Source organism: Pteropus alecto, unplaced genomic scaffold (assembly GCF_000325575.1).
Source record: "Pteropus alecto unplaced genomic scaffold, ASM32557v1 scaffold24, whole genome shotgun sequence".
Classification (NCBI taxonomy): Eukaryota; Metazoa; Chordata; class Mammalia; order Chiroptera; family Pteropodidae; genus Pteropus; species Pteropus alecto.
The window spans coordinates 9,720,400-9,739,250 of record NW_006439192.1 but is presented as its reverse complement, the minus strand read 5'-3'; the positions used below and the strand labels follow the sequence as shown (position 1 = coordinate 9,739,250).

The 18,851-nt window shown below is 32.8% G+C and overlaps 1 protein-coding gene across 1 annotated transcript in view; it reads right to left on the bottom strand.

The window, feature by feature from the left end:
* The window catches only part of TEX15 (testis expressed 15, meiosis and synapsis associated), a 60,221-nt gene extending 59,733 nt beyond the window's left edge, over nt 1–488 (bottom strand). The window contains exon 1 of the mRNA XM_025050022.1: nt 350–488. Coding sequence (XP_024905790.1) covers nt 350–488 — 139 coding nt within the window. The remainder of the gene's footprint in view (nt 1–349) is intronic.
* Nucleotides 489–18,851: the final 18,363 nt, after the last annotated feature.

Below are 18,851 nucleotides of genomic sequence, written 5' to 3'. Positions count from 1 at the left end.
TTCAAACTGAGATATGGAGGAAAAATGAAAATCCAGAGAACTTACTGCTCCTCCATTCCTTGAGTCCCAGGGTCCATAACTGGTCTGCTGTCTTCTCTCCATTTTTCAAAGTCTTTTTATATTCATTTTATGTATGATGTCCAGCATTTTTAGGTATATTTAGTGAGAAGAATAGGAGATATGTGTCTCTTCCATTTTGTGTGGAACTAAAAGTACATGTGCATTTAAGGAATTAAAGGCCTGACTTAACCTAATTTTATACAGTCAAAATAAAAGATAAACATAAAATAAGAATCAGAGAAATGTAGTAATAGTTATGAAGTAATCCCATTTTCCATTGAAATATTACCTTTCTCAGCTGTCCTCCTAATCTTGGGAATGGTGAATTTCTTCAAAGGATTAACTTCTACACCAGTCACTAATAAAGGTTCACTGGTTGAGTTCATTTTCCATAGTGTCTTGTGCTTAGCAATCTCTTTCATTTCCATTTTCTTGGTGGCCTAAAGTCGACCCAAAATTAAGCAAAAGGTCAATAAATACATAAGAGGAAATGGCACTAAAATCATTTAAAAGTTCTTACATGGAATTAAAAAAAAGATTCTTGTTCACATTCACAATAGGTTTCAATCTCAATTTTCCAGGTTGCTCAAAATAGAATACAAATGAACAACTTTGACTTTTATATAATATTAAAAATATTTATTTTCTAGTTTTTAATACTTTTTCTTTGTAAGTCATGTAACTGTAATTGCATAATCCAAAGCTTCTGTATTCTTGAAAAGCTTAATAACTTCCAAGCACTAATTTTTACTATTTGGTAACATTCTTGCCAAATACTCTAATCTTAAAAGTATTTTTCTTAGACACTTCTGTGGCTACATGATGTTCTCTAAATTAGAATCTTTGGCTTTAGGAGAAACAGGAAAGTTGTAAACCAACTATTGCATGGCTATCCCTACAACTGATGGCCTAAAACAATCATTCATTGACTATTGTTCCTTAGTATCACTCTACAAATGGTTTTAAGACATCATATATTGTCACAGCAATAATAATAAATTTCTTTTATTCCCTCTTCCCTTCTCTCCCTAGCCTTCCTTCCCCACCCACACACTGATTCTTAACCTTTCAAATAGAATTCATACTGGATATCAAAGGAAAGCTATGGAGCCCACATACATGTAAACATGTATTTTTCATACCATTTAATAATATGGTTCATGGGCCTCCTGATATCTGTAACTGCTTAGCTCAAACATGAGGTCACAATATAAATTAAGAGCTGTCAAAATTCTATAGAAGGATCACAAAGGATAAGCTTCTACAGAAGGTTCACAAAGGATGCTCCCCCCAGTCCTCAATCCTCCTCTCTTTATGAAAGGTGATCTTGCAATCTCCTGATCAAATGGCAGTCAGAATAGGGAATGGACAGAGACCTCTAGAAAGAGAAGAAAATCAGCCTCTTCTTATCCAGTCCACTGAGAGACACTAATGGTGTTGTCTCCTAATAAAAATACCCTTAAAATATACCAGAGCTCAAGAGAGAGCTGCCAAAGTGGCCATTGACGCCGAGCAATTTGGTAAGGAGAAAAAGGAAGAATAATTTATTTAGAATGACATATTACAAAAAAATCTCTTCAATTCATCATGATCTACATCTATTGCACACAAAGGTATACAATCATCAGCTGAATATACTTTGCTCGAAGAGCCAAGTGCTGCGACAATCCTCAATATTGCCTTTAAATAGTTAGATTACATTTTCAGGAAAGAAGGAGATATTTCAGCTGTATGGTTTCTAAAATGTTTCTCTAGTAAAAGTTACTAATAAAGACTTCGGAAATTCACTGAATTGTTTCCTCAGTGCTTAGGAGAACATTTAGCCACAATATAGCTAAGTTAAAAACTCTTTGATGAAAGATGAATATTCAGGGCACAATGGTATTCAATATCCTTCATTAAATAAGTTGCACCCAGCAATTTTTCAGTTATAACTTTTCAAGTAGGAATAATAATAATAACCCTTCAACTTCAGCTCAAACAAATCAGCCCCATTAAAGAGATAATAAATTCACATATTTCTTTGTATTCATATATCATAGTTCCATAACCACATTTACTTATATTTTTAAAATATATATGCAAAAATATTTCATATTATGTACTGGAAAATACACATAATAATCTTGTAAACATTATGTATTTACATATTATTTATCTTTCTATATGTAAAAACAAAATCAGGTAGTTTGAATCCTGAAGGTTCATGCTGAGGTGTCCTATGGGATCCTGGGTTATTCTAGGTGAGCAGTGGAGAGTCGAGAGAAAAAAATTCTAAAAATTTTAAGAACAGTTAATGCACAGAATGTTACACATGGCAGGTCCTTAACAGATATTCAAATGAATGAATATGAACTAAAGATCAAACATAGAAACCAACACCATAAGGGTTCTCCAACAACTAAAATATCTACATATACATGACTTACATGTATGTATATTATGAACAACTTTAAGCCAATACATTTAAAGATGATACTAAATAATACAAGAAAAATATCATCATCCTATTACTATTAAAAAAAATTAAGTCAGTAGTTACAAACTGATTCTAAAAATAAAAATGATATAACATAAACAAGCTGAGTACATCCCATAAATGCCAAGGAGATTTAACATTAGGAAATACATATATTTCATTTACCACATAAACCTTTTAAAGGAGAAAAAAACAAGTGATTAACTCAAAAGATGCAGAAAAAATCTAATCAAATTAAAAATTCATGTATGACATTAAAAAAAAAAGCCTTAGTAAAGAGGAATAGACAGAAACATTCATAACTTGATGACAGGTATCTATGGAAAATTTACAGCAAATTGGTAAATGTCAGAAACACTATTTCTTAAATTAAGAATAAAACCAGGATACCCACTATCACTGTGCTTCCTTTAACAGTGTGCTGGAGGTGATCAAAGGGCAGAGATGAGGAAAAAAGGTATAAAGGAACTAAAAAGCTAAAGGGGAAATGAAAGGGACTTGGCAATTACTGGGAGTGAAAGAGAGTGTCTCAACTTGTAAGAGAAAGCTTAGATCCAAATACTGGACAGATTAAGAATGAATGTTACTTAGAAAAGCAAAAGATCATAATGTTCAAATTTTGGTTCTACCATTAGTCAACAATGTTATATATTAGGCAAAATACTTAACTTCTTTGAGGCTAATGGCATCAAGTACCTGACTTGGTTGCAGAACCTAGTACACAATAACTGCACACAATTAACCATTAGTGTAATCTTGAAGCCTCTACTATGGTACTAGGTGATAGTTTTGTCAAGCAGCACAGTATTGTAAAGTTAACTAGGTCAGAAATCAAGTGATATCGGTTTTAATTCTAGCTCTGCAATTAATTAATTAACCTTGGGTAAGTCACTAACTTTCTTTGTAGTGCATTACTCTGCATGCAATTATGTATGGTAATACATTTTTTTTCAGACACATCTTAGTGACAAAAGAATAAATTCTTTCTATGTCAAATAGCCAAGTCTAAAGACTTAATCCTCTCAAAGTACATTTAAAAAAAATATTTGTACTGAGTTTCCTAAGACTACCATTAAACATTAAAGACTTTAATGCTTGGGACCACTGGTTAAAGAGATTACTAAATAAACCAGCAAAATATTTACCTAATTGCTATCAAAGAGTCTTTAATTAATGACAATACTTAGTGTTGAGCAACTTAGCCCTAGAGTTCCTTTAATAAGACTCGACTACTATCAGTTATGAAAAGATTTCCTAAGATAGGGCAACTCAGGATGACTATAGATGTACGAAGCCTTACTGAAAAATTTTTTTTCAGTTCTTTCAAATTTTCACATTAATCAGCTTACTGTTAATTTACCTTTAACATCTCTAAAAATTTGCTAATCTCTCTTTTTAACAACAACAACAAAAAAAACAATACCTCAGTTTCAGGATTTTCTGGAAAATAATACTGTTCTAACTTGTTTTACTCTTACTTTTATTTGTGCCAAATAATATTGATTTTCCATTTATTTTCTACCCCCAAATATACTTCAAATAAGTATTTTAAAAGACTGAAAAAATTATTGTAATGATAGTAAATAGATATAACATAAATCATCTCACTTCTAGTAATCTCAGGAAAGAGTACCCGAATAAATGATGAACAAAAAATATTCTTAGAAATTTAATCACAAATACATAAATTCTAAGTTCTGCAGAGTTCTAAATAGTTGAGACTAAAAAATACTTCTGATAAACAGGTTAAATCAGATCATACATTTGATAAACTAAACATACACTTAGTGAGCTTAAGAATCCCCCAGTCAAGACTATACAAGGTAGAAATGAAATATATTTTAGTCCAAATTTTCATTTGATAGATCAGAAGTTGGCAAAGTATAGCCTGTAGGTCAAATCCAGCCTACCACTAGTTTTTGTAGGGCCTACAGATAAATGACTGAAAAAAAATCAAGAATATTATTTCATGTTACTTAAAAAAATTCTATGAAATTCAAAGGTCTATAGTTTAATGGAACACAGCCATATCCATTCACTTATCTATGGCTGTTTTCCTATTAGAAAAGCATAGGTGAATAAATGTGACAGAAACACTATGGCCCACAAAGACCAAAGTATTTATTATCTAGCCTTTTACAGAAAAAGTTTGCCAACTCCTGTTATAAATGAAGGAACTAAGTATCAAAGAATTGAAACAACGAAAACTAGGTCTTGTTTTTCTCCTACACTCCCATTGTCTCAATGATCTATCCACTATATTCTGAATTTCATCCCTACCCACGTTGCTTCTCTTTATCTTGTCCAACAGTCTAGGATTTCCACCTCCATTACTCTACTTAAACAGCAATCTTCAGTCACCAATGTGCACTTCAATTTCTCACTCACATTAGTACATTTCTGGCTCATAACTCACTTGGCCCACTATACATTTGACACTCTTGACCAATCAGCTCTTGAAACATAAGACACGCTTCTCCTGACTTTTGTGACTTCACAATCCTGATTTTACAGCTACTTCTCAGGCTGTGCATTAGTCTCTTAACTCATCTGTCTTTATCTGACCTTTATTATTGTTTTAATAAATTTTTACTTATATAAGAAGAGTCTCTGAAAAAATTTTTTTAAAAATATTTTATCAAACTAATCTTTGCAAACAATAAAAATAGATCCTGGTTTTAATATACATTTCTTTCATTATGAGTGAGGTTACCTAGTTTATTTTTTCTGTGAATCACTTGTTCCTATCTTTTTCTCAATTTTTCTTTACAGGTAAGATGGTCTTTAATGATTTGTAAGGACTCTATATAGAAATTAGTTTTTATCTGTCATAAATGTTGCGATATTTGTCTTTAAATATGTTTATGGAATTTTTCTCCCACAGAAGAACTTTAATTTTTGTGGTCTAATTTCTCAGTCTTTTAATATATTGAATTTTTGTACTATCACCAACAGTGTATGAGAGTTCCAGTTGCTCCATATCCTGACTAACACTTGATACTGGCAGACTTTAATTTCTGCCAATCTGATAGGTGCAAATGATATCTTATTGTAGTTTGCCTTTCTCTAATTTTTAATGAGACTGATAATCTACTATATGAGTATATTTATTGACCATTTGTGTTTTCACATTTGTAAAATGCCTGTTCAAGTGTTATGCCCATTTTTCTATGAGGCTGTTTATTCTGTGTATTTGCAACAAATATTTTTGAGATACTAACTCTTCACCAATTATACATATTGTATATAATCCCCCCACTTTTTAAACTTGGCCTTTTAGTTTTTTGAAACAAAATATTCAATTTTAATGTAGTAAAAATTATGAATTTTTACTTTACATTCTGTGTTTTCTCTTTTGCTTTTGATCAACTTTAAGAAATAATTTCCCTAAAGGCCATAAAAATAATCCCCTGTTATTCTCTTCTAAAAGTTTATAGTTTTGCCTTTCACCTTTGAGTCTTTACCTGAAATTCATTTTTGTCTAAGGTAAGTAATGAGGGCTCAATTTTTTTCAAAATTTGCTAGCATTTATTTTAATAATCTTCCCTTTCTCTATTTACGTATAATATCATACCATCTCTGACATAAATCAACTTCCCACGTATGCACGAATTCTAGGCTCTTTGCTCTATTTTACTGGTTGTTTTAGTGCATCCCTGTAAGCACCATACCATAATAGATCTTGATATATGTTTAGCATAACTAAAAGAAAAGAAAAAAACAAATCTTGTTCTTTGAAGCATCTTTGTTCTCACATACACATTTTAAAATATGTTTGTCTAATAAGAAATCTTGTTTAGGCTTTAAATGGAACTTCACTGACTCTATTGATCAATTTTGGGAAAAATGACATTGTTACATTAGTCTATCTATGAATATGGTATATATCTCTCCATTTATTCATGTCATTAATATCTTTTAGTAAAGTTTTATAATTTTTTTCTATGAGGTTTTTACACATTAAAAAAAATTTATTCTAAAGTACTTCGTAATTTTTAAATTATTATGCATGGTATCTTTAAAAGTTACATTTCATTCACTGCTGTTTTAAATGGTATGATGATAATGATAACAATAATGGCTAACATTTATCTATGACACTTACTAGGCACCAGACACTTATCTAAGTGCATTAGATATGTATAGATCCATTTAATCCTCATAATATACCTATAAGATACCCTTATTTTGAATTAGAAAAAGATGTGCAGGGAACTTAAATAATGTGCCCATCGGCACAAAGCTAGGAAATGCTGAAACTGAAATTCAAAGTCAGATAATAGTGACGTATAATTTAGTTTCTTCCTTTCCATTTCTTATACTATTTGCTTGTTTTATTGTGCTGGCTAGGGATTCTAGTATATGTCAAATCCGTCAAATACAGCTGTACTCCTGTATACACATGGGATTGCTTCCAGGACCCCTGCATACACTAAAATCTGCAGATGCACAAGTCCCTTACATAAAATGGCATAGTATTTGCATATAACCTAAGCATATCCTCCCATATACTTTAATCTCTAGATAATTCACAATACCTAATACAATGTAAATGTTATGTAAATAGTTATACTGTATTCTTTAGGGAGTAATGACCAAAAAAAAAAAAAGGCTGTACATGTTCAGAACAGACCACAACCATCCTAGGCCTAACTATGGAATACATAACAGCAACAATAGAACATTTTTTTCCAAATATTTTTGATCCATGCATGGTTGGTTCAACTTGCGGATATGTAGATCTGACCGTGTAAGTGATAACAGGGATCTTGGTCTTTTTCCTTCTTTTAATGGGAATATTTTAATTCTTTTATAATTGAATGATAAATTCTCTTTTTCTGGTAGACATGGTGTACCAGGTTAAATTTTCCTGGGTATAAAATTCTAGGCTGACTGCTATTTTCTCTCAGCACTCTGAAGACATTATCCCACTACTGACTGCCATCCACTGCTTCTGTTAAGAAACTGCCCCCAATTTAATTTTCACTCATTTATGGGCAATCCTTTTCTCTGGCAGCTTTTAAAATCTTGTCTCTGGTGTTCTGCATTGTCATCATGATATTCTAGTCTAAGTATTAGATGGACTTCATATATCTCAGGTTTGGAATCTTTGACAGTTATGTGAAATTCTCAATAACTTTATCTTTGAATATTGTTCTATTTCCTTAGAATAAAACTTTTATAGTTATGTATGCATGTTCAGAATTCTACTTTTAGGTTTCACATTTCTTAACCCATGATTCATATCTTTCATCTCTTCTCCCTAGAAAAAGAAGTGCAGGCTGCATTCTCAATAAAGTTGATTTTACACACACACACACACACACACACACACACACACACACACACACACGCACACACACAGACTAAACAAGCGGGGGAAGATAATGTGGTATCTAGGTTTGCTTAAAAATTATCTGGTTTATAACTGCTGAAGTTTGATAAGGGTTCATTATAGCATTGTATTTTCATATGTGCTTGAATTTTTTATGTTTAAATAATAAAAATATAAGTGTTTAATTAAATGCATATAAATTATCTCTAAAAGAAATCAATAACTTTAGTTGTTATGGAGAAATGAACACTAGGTGATTTAGGAATGAGGAAGAGAGCGATTTATCAGTTTATATCTTACCTTTCTAATCTTTGTCTTTGTGAATGTATAATCTCTTAAAAATGAAGACTCCATTCACTATAGCAACTAAAAATATAAGATAATTAAGAATAAACTTAAGAAATGAACTGGGCTGGTATGAAGACATCTAAAAAACTCTGAGGGTCATAGAAGATTTGCTTAAAGTGGGAATATGCATATTCTATTTTTGAGGAGTGCTTATTACTGTGCATACGCAGAATCTTCTTACATTAAGCCTTCAAAACTGATTTAACCTCCAAGTTGACAAAAATCATAGTAAAAGTCATATGGAGGAAGAAACAATGATCAAGGAAATTCTTAGAGAATAACTGGAGGAAAATTTACTTAATAGCTACAGCAACTATAATTAGTTGGTTGTACTACCACTCAATTAAATTCAGGTTCTAGTAATAAAAAAGAAGGGGATAATGAGTAATTCATAACAAAACTGTGGCACTGACACAAAAATAAACAATGGAACACCTCAGTCAGGAAAAAGAGAAAAAAAAATCACAGTATTTTGAAGATGCTAATATTGGTATTTTAAATTAGTGGTAAATCTATGGTATTGAAACAAATGCCTAGCCAACTGAAAAATAAAAACACAAAGCTGTAGCTCTATTTTACTTCTTATACCAAAACAGATTCGAAACAGATCATTTAAATATTGAAAAATGAAACTGCACCAAACATCCACATCCCAATAAGAACAATGGACAACACACCTAAAAAGATGCTAAAGAGAAGAAAAAGCACATATAGCCAAAAAATGTATGAAAAGATGTCCAATTAGAGAACAAAAACTAAAACCACAATGAGGTATTTTTTTCCATATCTCTTAGATCAGCAAATTATTAAAGTTTGACGATATCAAACACTGTAAAGGTACAGAACAATGAGAACTCTCATTTCCTTCTGGTGATTATATAAACTGACACGTTCACATTAAAAAGCAATGAAGAACAGAGTGAAGAAATAAAATGGAGTCACTATAGTCAAGCTGTTAAATTACTAAAATCAAATAGGTTGAGGCTTGGAGAGATGATTCTATTCTTAACTAGCCGGGGAATTTAAACTTTTGAACTTTCCAGTCCTGTTCACATATCCAGATCACCAGTCATCTACAGCAGGGGTCCCCAGGCTGTGGACCAGTACTACTAGTCCATGGCCTGTTAGGAGCCAGGCATTACAGCAGAAGGTGAGTGGTGGGTGAACGAGCAAAGCTTCACTTGTATTTGTAGCTGCTCCCCAGCACTAGTATCACCACCTTAGCTCCATTTCAGATCATCAGGCATTAGATTCTCACAGGAGTACCGGTCCTGGTGCCAAAAAGGTTGGGCACCACTGACCTAGGGGATTACCATCTCAGACCAATCCAAAGGTTAAGAATGTAGGACTGATTCTTCTCAAGAACGTACTTTTTTTTCCTTTTCGTTTTATTGAGAAATACTTAACATACAGCACTGTGTAAGTTTAAGGTATACAGCATAATAACTTGACTTAAATAAATTGTGAAATGATTACAATAAGTTTAGTTAACATTATCTCATATATACACAAAACGAAACAATAAAAACTATTATTTTCCTTATGATGAGAATAAGGCCAGTTCGTGATACAAGAAGTAGGTTTTTTGAAGGGCACCTTTTCTAATTTCTCTCTCTCTCTTGGACCATAATACTCTCATATTTCTTAGAATGCCCATTTCTTTGGGTACTAGACATTAGAAAGGCAAACCAATTAACCAATATATACTAGGAGATACCTTTTTAAGACTCACCACTGCCATGCCAATCTTCTCCCTCATCGTACCACACAAACATCCCAGTCAAGAATGTACTTTTGATTATAAGAACTCTTAGCTTTTCTTCCTTCTTTGGAACACTCTGTGTAGTGACTAGTTGTGTTTCTGGTTTGTAAACCCTAAAACTCTTAAATAAATCTTTATCATTTATTTCTAGCCAAAGCCACCAGACTCTTTTTGAGTTCACTGGACAGGGGAAAAAAATCTAAATTCTCAGGCCTGGTTATAAGTGGCTAAGGCAACCTGGCTAGAGTTCTCATACTCTTGTCACTTAACAATACAACTTCTCATTTTCCTTCCAAATTGTCATTATAAAATTGGTTTGAAGAATTATTTTTTAAATACTTATAATAGTAGAGAAAGGATGTTATACTATAAATCAGCAGACATGGGTTTTTTGTCCTGATTCTGCCGTTCACTAAATGTCTGCTTCTATGCATCACTCCTTCTATCAATGTTTCAGTAAGGCTGAAAACTGTATTGTAAAGTATAAAATATTTTGTCTTCTATACCTAGCCCTCTCTCTAGTACTTTCAGGCTCTATTTTTAAAAAACTTTTCTGTGGTTCCACATACAGGCATAAGCAAGGAACTGTACACTGTATGGACGTTGATATCTTAAGAGTTTGATAGCTTCTTAAGTTAAAGAGCCCAGATTCCTCCCCGAATTTTCGAACTACTTAGAAAACTTATTTGTCTAGAGTACTTTTGTCTATGACTATGCAACTTTTGTTTTTTAAAATGTCAACAGTTGGACCAATTTCCATCCCCTGAGATGTTTTGTTTTTAGAATACACCAAATATAATTTAAGATCCATATGATTAATGTACAGGTGTTCAAATATGGCAATACTACTTTTGATTAAACATGTAAAAATCTGGCTACAAAATAACTTTCTTATCCTGCTTAAGTACTGGTTCAAAAAGCAATTTTAAATCTTGAATACACCAATGTTCTAAGCAATATTTGCATGTCGGCCTGACTTTCCAAATAAGATATTCAAAGATTCAATACTTATGTTAAATGAAAGTCAATTTTGTATGGGCCAATTTTATCCACTGGACTATGATTTACCCATTTTTATAGCTCCTGTATCATCCACAGCTCTTTATAAAATAAGTACCCAATAAATATTTACTGTAAACATAAATATGTACATACTTTAAAAGTATTCCAATCTTTGAAAAAATATATACATTCTTTATATAATTTTTTAATGCCAAATTATTTGTAAATCAATTATAAAGTAGAAGTGTTTACCCAAAGTGGGTTTAAAAAATCAATACAGTAATATAAGTAATAGCATCAGCAAAGCCATTACTTCAAATACTTACCACTCTTCAATGAAATTTACCATCATATGATTATGATCAGAACTCAGTCCATGCATGAAAAATGACAAAGGAATATCTACAAAAAAAGAGAAAGAAAAAGGTAGGAATATGTAGAGAATTATGGTCAGAAAGATATCTTTATTGTCCTCTCTGTTCACTTTTTTCTCCTGATTTCTGCTTCCTTTTTACTCCTGTTTCATTTTAAGGGTGGGTGGGAGGGGTCTGTTTTCTACATATCTTAGTGCCTTCTCTCTCATATCCTTGTATTCTTTTCTCTTCTCTCATTTCTCTCTTTTCATTAAGTCCCTCTCTTTCTCTTCCCTTTAGTACATTCTCATCTGCTTTTCAGAATCAGCTCACAACTCTTAAGCAGCCATCTAGTAGAGAAAATGACATTGTGACATAGATGAATTTGCTCTTGGAATTTTATATATTGCAAAAGAAAACACTAACTACTAAGAAATTTTGCTAGTTTTATACCAAATTTTAATTAACAGTCACTGTAAACAGATATAATACATGTTATACACTGTGCAGGTACTTTATACACAATACCTCATTTATCTTCACTGATTGGTAGTATTATTCCCATTTTACAGATGAGAAAACATTGAGATGCAGAAAATTTAAGAAACTTGCCTCAAGTTTCTGCTAGGTTATTTTTCAAGTCCAGGCTTGGTGTCTGGATTCTAGAGGCATTTAAATCTTAATTCTGATTGTATGCACAATGGAAACAATAACAAACTATAATTGCCCAAATCTTAATGACCTGTTATAACTAGCTTCATGTCTATGTCTTGATTTCAGTATAATACTAAAATATTACTTAAGCCTTAATTTCAGGATACTACATGGTAATATCTATATAGTAATAATCCACACATTAAAATACTATGCATTCTTTAAGAAAAGGTATTTTTTATTAGTGAAACATCCAGTAAAATTTGAGACTGCCTCCAATTCTAGATTTTTTCTTTTCTCTAAGTTAAGCATTCAAGGAAATTTTCAGAAAAGATATTTAAAATAAGCACTGTAGATACATTTTTGAAAATGAAATAGCATTACTATACATTTTAAAACTCAGATATACACAAAAGAACATTTTATCCTTTAATGATTTATTATTTGCCTATGTATCACTGAGGTGGTTTAATGAAGTGTCATTACCCAAGAGACCCAAAGAAAAAAAGTAGAGACTATAAAGAAACAATCAGGGTAATTATACCTGCTAAATCTCAGGGTAATAAAGATAAGATACTGGTACATAAAAATGAAGTGCAAAATAATTTAGAAACTAGAAATTCTGAGCAAGGTGATAGTGATGGTCTATACCCCTCACAAATTCCCATGATGTGAGCTGGCATTCACATAGCAATATCAATAATGGTATGACATACTGAGTAATAATTATATGGGTAACATGTACATTTGGAAATTGATTAGTGGCATTTGCATGTCTATTATAATTATAGTAAGTTAAAAGATATTTTTTAAGTCAGTACATTAATAAGAATCTGAAGCAAACCTATAATTTAACACAACTGGTATGTATAATGACATAAAAGTGACCAACTGTCTTAATTTGATCACAAAAATTACTCTAGGAAAGATGTTAACACAAAGACACTTCCACAAGGCTATTCCGGAATGGGAAAACAGTGGCAAACAAAATCCCTGGAATAGGAAAAAAAAAGTGGTTATGGGGACACTGAAATTACAGGGTAACACCAACCGTCGATTTTAACAAAAAAGGTACTGATTTGATAAGCCTTTCCATAAATTTGTGGGTGATATTCCATTAAAAGAAAAACTAAAACTGTCTTCGAGACTTTTTTCCTTGAGAATTAGTTCAGAACCTGTCTGGTAGAGTAACTGTGAATTTAATCTGCAAAGGGATGTATGTATTTGTGTGGCTATGGTTGAAAACATTCAACTGTTATAATTTAAAATAAGAATTCTTATTCACTGATATGTTTCAGGTTTTCTTCTTTAAACCATCCATTTAGTAAGGTAAAAGAGGTAATAAAAGGGTTCAAGAGAAAAAAGCCTCAGTTTTACCTCATTTTAACTTGTTTCAGGAGATGCTAAGAATATGTAAGAATTCAAATGACAAGGAGTCAAGTCTACAAAATTGTGTTTAGTTGTGAGAAAAGAAATCCACAATAAATGTCAACTTTCCCATTCTTTAGGAAACTTGTATTTAAGCACAGAAAATAAAGAAGCAAATATCAACTTAGAAGATACACAGGTAACATATGTTGGGTATAAAATTATACTGGAAAATTAAGTAAACTTGTTATGAACTGGTCGAATTAACACTTATAAGTGGAGCACAGGGTACCAGATGGTGAGTCAAAGTTCAACAACAGACCACAAGAGGAACTGAAAAAGAGTTTATTACTCACAGGTCCTTAACATGCCTCAAGAGGCCATATGAGGAGGTTAAGGCAGAGTGCAGAGAAAGGTGGGACCTGGGGCACATGCCCTTATTAGCGTCTATGAGTAGAGTGCTTTGGGGTTCCTGGGCTAAGGCCAAACTGGCCAATTCAAACCAAAAGAGCAGAGTTTTGGTAAGCCACATGGAGCCTTACTTATCTAAGGAGAGAATAAGGGGAAAGCAATGGAAGGCAGAGGAGACTAGATCACAAGGGCTGTTGGGGAAGTCATACCAGAAATTTCCATGTGCTTGTGACTCGGAGGGCTACTACCAGGAGCATGCACTTACATGAGAGGACTAGTGTCTGTTTAAGGCCACTGCAGGCTGCTTGGCTAAACAAAATGAATGCTGAGGCAGCAATACAATGGAGTTGCTTAGCTAAACTCTGGACAAAACTGAGGTTAAAAGAAGCAGAGAAACAGAGAAATGAAGTAATCAGTGTGGCAATATTTGGGTAAAGAATCTATTCCACTGAATTAAATTCAGCTATTCAGGTAGGTGAGTTTTGAATGAGTTTTTAAAGTCTTAAGAAAAAAGTCTTGTCTTGAAAAAGATCTTAACAGACACCCCTGGAAAAAATATTATTCAGTATGTTTACTATCCAGGCATGCACTAAACTTTCTAATTATAGAACATTGGCTATACAAGCACCAGGAACTAATATTCGCATTCAAGAAATTACCTGTATTACTGGTGTTAGTGAACTAAGGGCAGTTCTCAAATTGTGGTCCTGAGAGACCAGCAGTATCAGTATACCTGGAAACTTGTCAGCAATGCAAATCTTCTGGTCTCACCGTAGGCCTAATGAATCGGAAACTCTAGGAGTTGGGCCTACCAATCTGTAACCTGACAAGCTATTCTGGTGATTCTGATGTAAGCTAAGTCTGAGATCTACAGGCAAGTCATTCTGAGGAAATCATTCAATCAACTATATAAAAACCATTTCTTTTTTCCCTTTCTTCTTTTTTATTTTTAGTATCAGCAATCTTTCAACCACTGTCACTAGTAAGAGAAAGAAATATTCTTAACTGGGAACTTCACTTCCAGGTTTAACACTCCTGCAGAGAAAGAATCCAAAAGAAATAAGAAAAGAATGTGGTTTTGCTTTTTGAGGGGAAAATGGGGGCAGGCACTGAGTTCACTTAAATATTTCCCAAGCAGCTACCTTGTTCCAGATACTCAGCAAGAAGACAAGGAAGTAGAAAAGCAATGTGCAGGTCACCAACAATTTTACCTTGGGTACTATTTAATGTAATACTAATAACACAGGATGCCTATTCTTGGTGTTCACATAGGCAGTAATACCCATATCAATAATAAGGTATTTACACTATTTGCTTTGGACTAGCAAAGCAAAATACCATGGTTCATCCCTGATGACCTAGGGTTGCTGTTTCTTAAACTCTAACATACATCAGAATCACCTGGAGGACTTATTAGAACAGATTATGGTCGTACCTCCACAGTTTCCAATTCAATATGTCCAAGTTGAGGCCAAAGAGTTTTTATTTCTAATACATTCCCAGGTGATGCTGATGATCCAGGGACCACAACTTGAGAACCGCCAATCTGGATAATTGTGACCAATAAAATTTGGGCACTCCAGAAAGGAAAGGTCTAAGGTTTACCAGCGCTTATCTTAAGGCTTATTCATTTATATTTATTGCTGACATTTAGTCTGTTGCCCTAAGGACAAAGAAAATGGGCAAGCAAGGAATTATTTTTTAAACTATGAGGTTTAACTATTTTATCACAATAACTCATATTCGGTTGTCTATGTTGGATCAACCAACAACCAATATGAGAGGTTTCCAAAACTAGAAGCAAAAACTAGTACTCAAAGATTTCCAAGAATTTGTGGTGACTCAGAAGTCCTAATTCTGTTTTAATGTCCTGTACTGTTTGGATGGATTTCTCTAAAAATTTGGGGCAGGCTCTCCCTCCAGACCTACAAGGAGGATCCTGTGTATCTAATTATACAGAGCCAAATGAGAATAAAGTTAAAACTAATTTACATGCTTTAAAGACTATCCCAAGAGTCTGAGCTATGTGAACGACTACTTCCAGTCCAGCTGCTTTTCATCAGGAGAATAATTAAAGTTAAGGGGCCCCCAAAGGTTAGGAATCCCCTGGTTTCTCTCCCTTTGGAGTCTAGGAGCCTTGGTAAAAATAGATCAGGTTCCACAAAGAGGCCAAGGTCATCCTGGCTACAGAGAAAGGTGAGAAAACAGTTCAACTCTTCACTAACTCAATCCTCCAGTCCTAATCCTTTCTTCAGCCTTAAATGCCCAAGTTCTCACTGGTTTGACTAAAACAGAACTGCTCTACTGTGGAGTAAAGTAGTGAAGGATAACTTGCAACCTATTTCATAACATGGAAACTATCCTGGATTTCCTATCTTTCTCTACATATCAACCTTGTTTTATAATAATTATAGATGAACACGATAAGAGGGTAATTGTTACTACCAGTGAGCCCAAGTATTAAATATAAAGAATGCATTCCTCTAAGTTACTGCATTGTAAACACAGAGAAAAGCTAATGAAAACAGCAAGAAAGTCAACACTTTGCCAGCTTAAAGCCACATTTTGTCTTCCCTATGCAGATATAAATACAGAGATGTTTCCCTAACAAACATCCTGGAAATTAGATATGTTGCTAGAAGAGTGTAAAATATGGAAGTTAACTGTACTACAGGGCTGTGAAAGATGAGGAATAAGTCAATCAATATAATCCCAAACTGAGTGCATTCTCTGCTCAGCAGATGGAAATTATACACAAAAGGAGTTAGGGAATTGTTGTAAAAGCACAGGGATGAAATTAGTAGCTAATCTATTATGGCTATGAGACTTTTTAAAAGGCATTGGGGAAATACAAAGGAATAATCAGATGACTGAAGATAATGACATAATTTTCAAGGGAATTAAAAACATAAAACTCTTGGAAGAAAAAGAATAAGAGCTCTTTATTTAATCCTTGTAGAAAATCTATCCGTTACCTTCCCCAAAAACAAAATCATGTCTAAAATTGATCACATTTAAAAATCCACACAATTCATTTTCTATTAATGTAGAAAAAATAACTATACAGGTAATACAAGACACGTTGCTTGATAAGTTTCTAACAAGGACTGAACCAACACTGAATAAACTTTTCCTTCTGCTCTGGATTGTTTTCTTGTTAAAAACCAACAGAATTTCTCAGATTTTCCTCTAATCTCAATGAACTGTGATCTGAATCATTCTTGCTATTTAAGATGTTCTTCTCATTTAAAAATATTAAGCTATTCTTTTCTGCTGGTCCAAAGAATTCAACAGTAGTTTCATTTTCTACACATCTCAGTGTGGAAAATATAGCCACAAATCATTATTCAATTATTGTGATCAGCTAAATCTAAAAACAAGAAATGCATGGCTGAGGCCAGAAAGATAAGGTAAAAAAAACACATTTTTAAAGATAACTATTTAATATTGGATCATGTGTATTTGTAATGGAGTCATGCTCAGAAAACACTAATACACAATTACAATTCTTAAATAAATTTATCTAATTATACATCCTTCTCATGAAAAGGCAAAATATTCATTTAAAAATTGAAGTTTTTTCCATATTTAAGTTAAAATTTGAGAAGGTAGTAACTGGCAACTATTCAATCTTCTTTTATATCAACAACAAGCTAATAGTGCTTCCTTAACGCTCCCATCAAGGATGGATTTTAACCTGTCTATTTCTAATATCACATTTTAAAATCAGGTTTCTCAAAAATTCTATAGAAGCAGTTTAATCATGCGATGTCTAAAATACTGAAATAAACCTGGTGGGGATTACACCAATTAGATGAACTGGAGACCTAAAGGACTTCAAAGAAACCTGTAGGCAAAACTTGAATATTAGTGGGTCCCAAAGAGAAAAGTAACCAGAATACTGGTCATATCACCTTATTCAGAGAAATAAACTTTAATCATTTTCCCTGTTTTTGTGATACTATGCTCCTACTGGACTAAAAATTTTAGTCCTACTTTTGGATAGTCACATTAAACATAAGGTGACCAAAACAGAATTATTAGATTTTTTTTCAGACAACAAATCTGTAGTAAATAATTTTCCTTTAAAAAATGTAGCATAAGTAGTTCAGACAGATTGTTTTTAAAAGAAAATTATTTGACTTATGCATGCCATAGAACAGAGAGAAGTATTTTTAGTGACAGTTTGATAAAGCCAGATCACTGGTTCCAAATCCTGTTTTGCCCCTTACTGTTTGAACAAGTTGCTTTCTCTCTCTGTGCCTTGCTTTCTTAATACATAAAAATATAAAAATCGACAAATATCTATTTAGTAAATTAATTCAGTTAAATGACACTCTCATGCTATACTGACTAACTGAATATACACTATCTATAGAGCAATGATTGATTTATGGTAAAGTGCTATATAAGTGTTTGCGATTATTAGTGCATGTTTAATCACATAAGTGTAATATTTCAAACCTTTCAGCTTAATGTTAATCATTTAACATTCTTCCATTCTTTTTCAAATAGTTACACTAGTTATTGACCTGTGAAGCCTAGTCTCTTTTTAGCCTTCAGAGAGAACATATAGAATAGTGCTTATATTTGTATGCGCACAATACCTCAGATGAGCAGGCATAGTTTGGAAAAACTAAAATACTAGGCTTAATTCATTGAAATGGGCTTGACAGACATTTGCAAACACACACAAAACTGGGTTTTCTAGAGAGAAAGAAAGATGGATTTGTGGAACTTTTCTTTAAAATTTGTTCTTTTGCTGTTTGCTGAATTCATTTCCTCTTCCTTGGCTAATTATGTTCTCACACAAAACGCACCACAGAGAATGTAACAGACGTTTAAACCTGTAAGACTATCATGCCAAGCTCAAAGGGCTTACAGACTTCCCTAACCACCACTGCAATATGTAATTCTACTAAAAAAGAAATTGCTGATTTTATAAAAGCTTTGCCCCTTTTGATTTGTTCTACTATATTAATTGCACAAAATTTGTAGCAATGTTTTAATCCATTTATACTAAAAATATTTGTTCGTATCTCCCTTTATAGATGCTTTTTTGCTCATAGTTCATAGTTT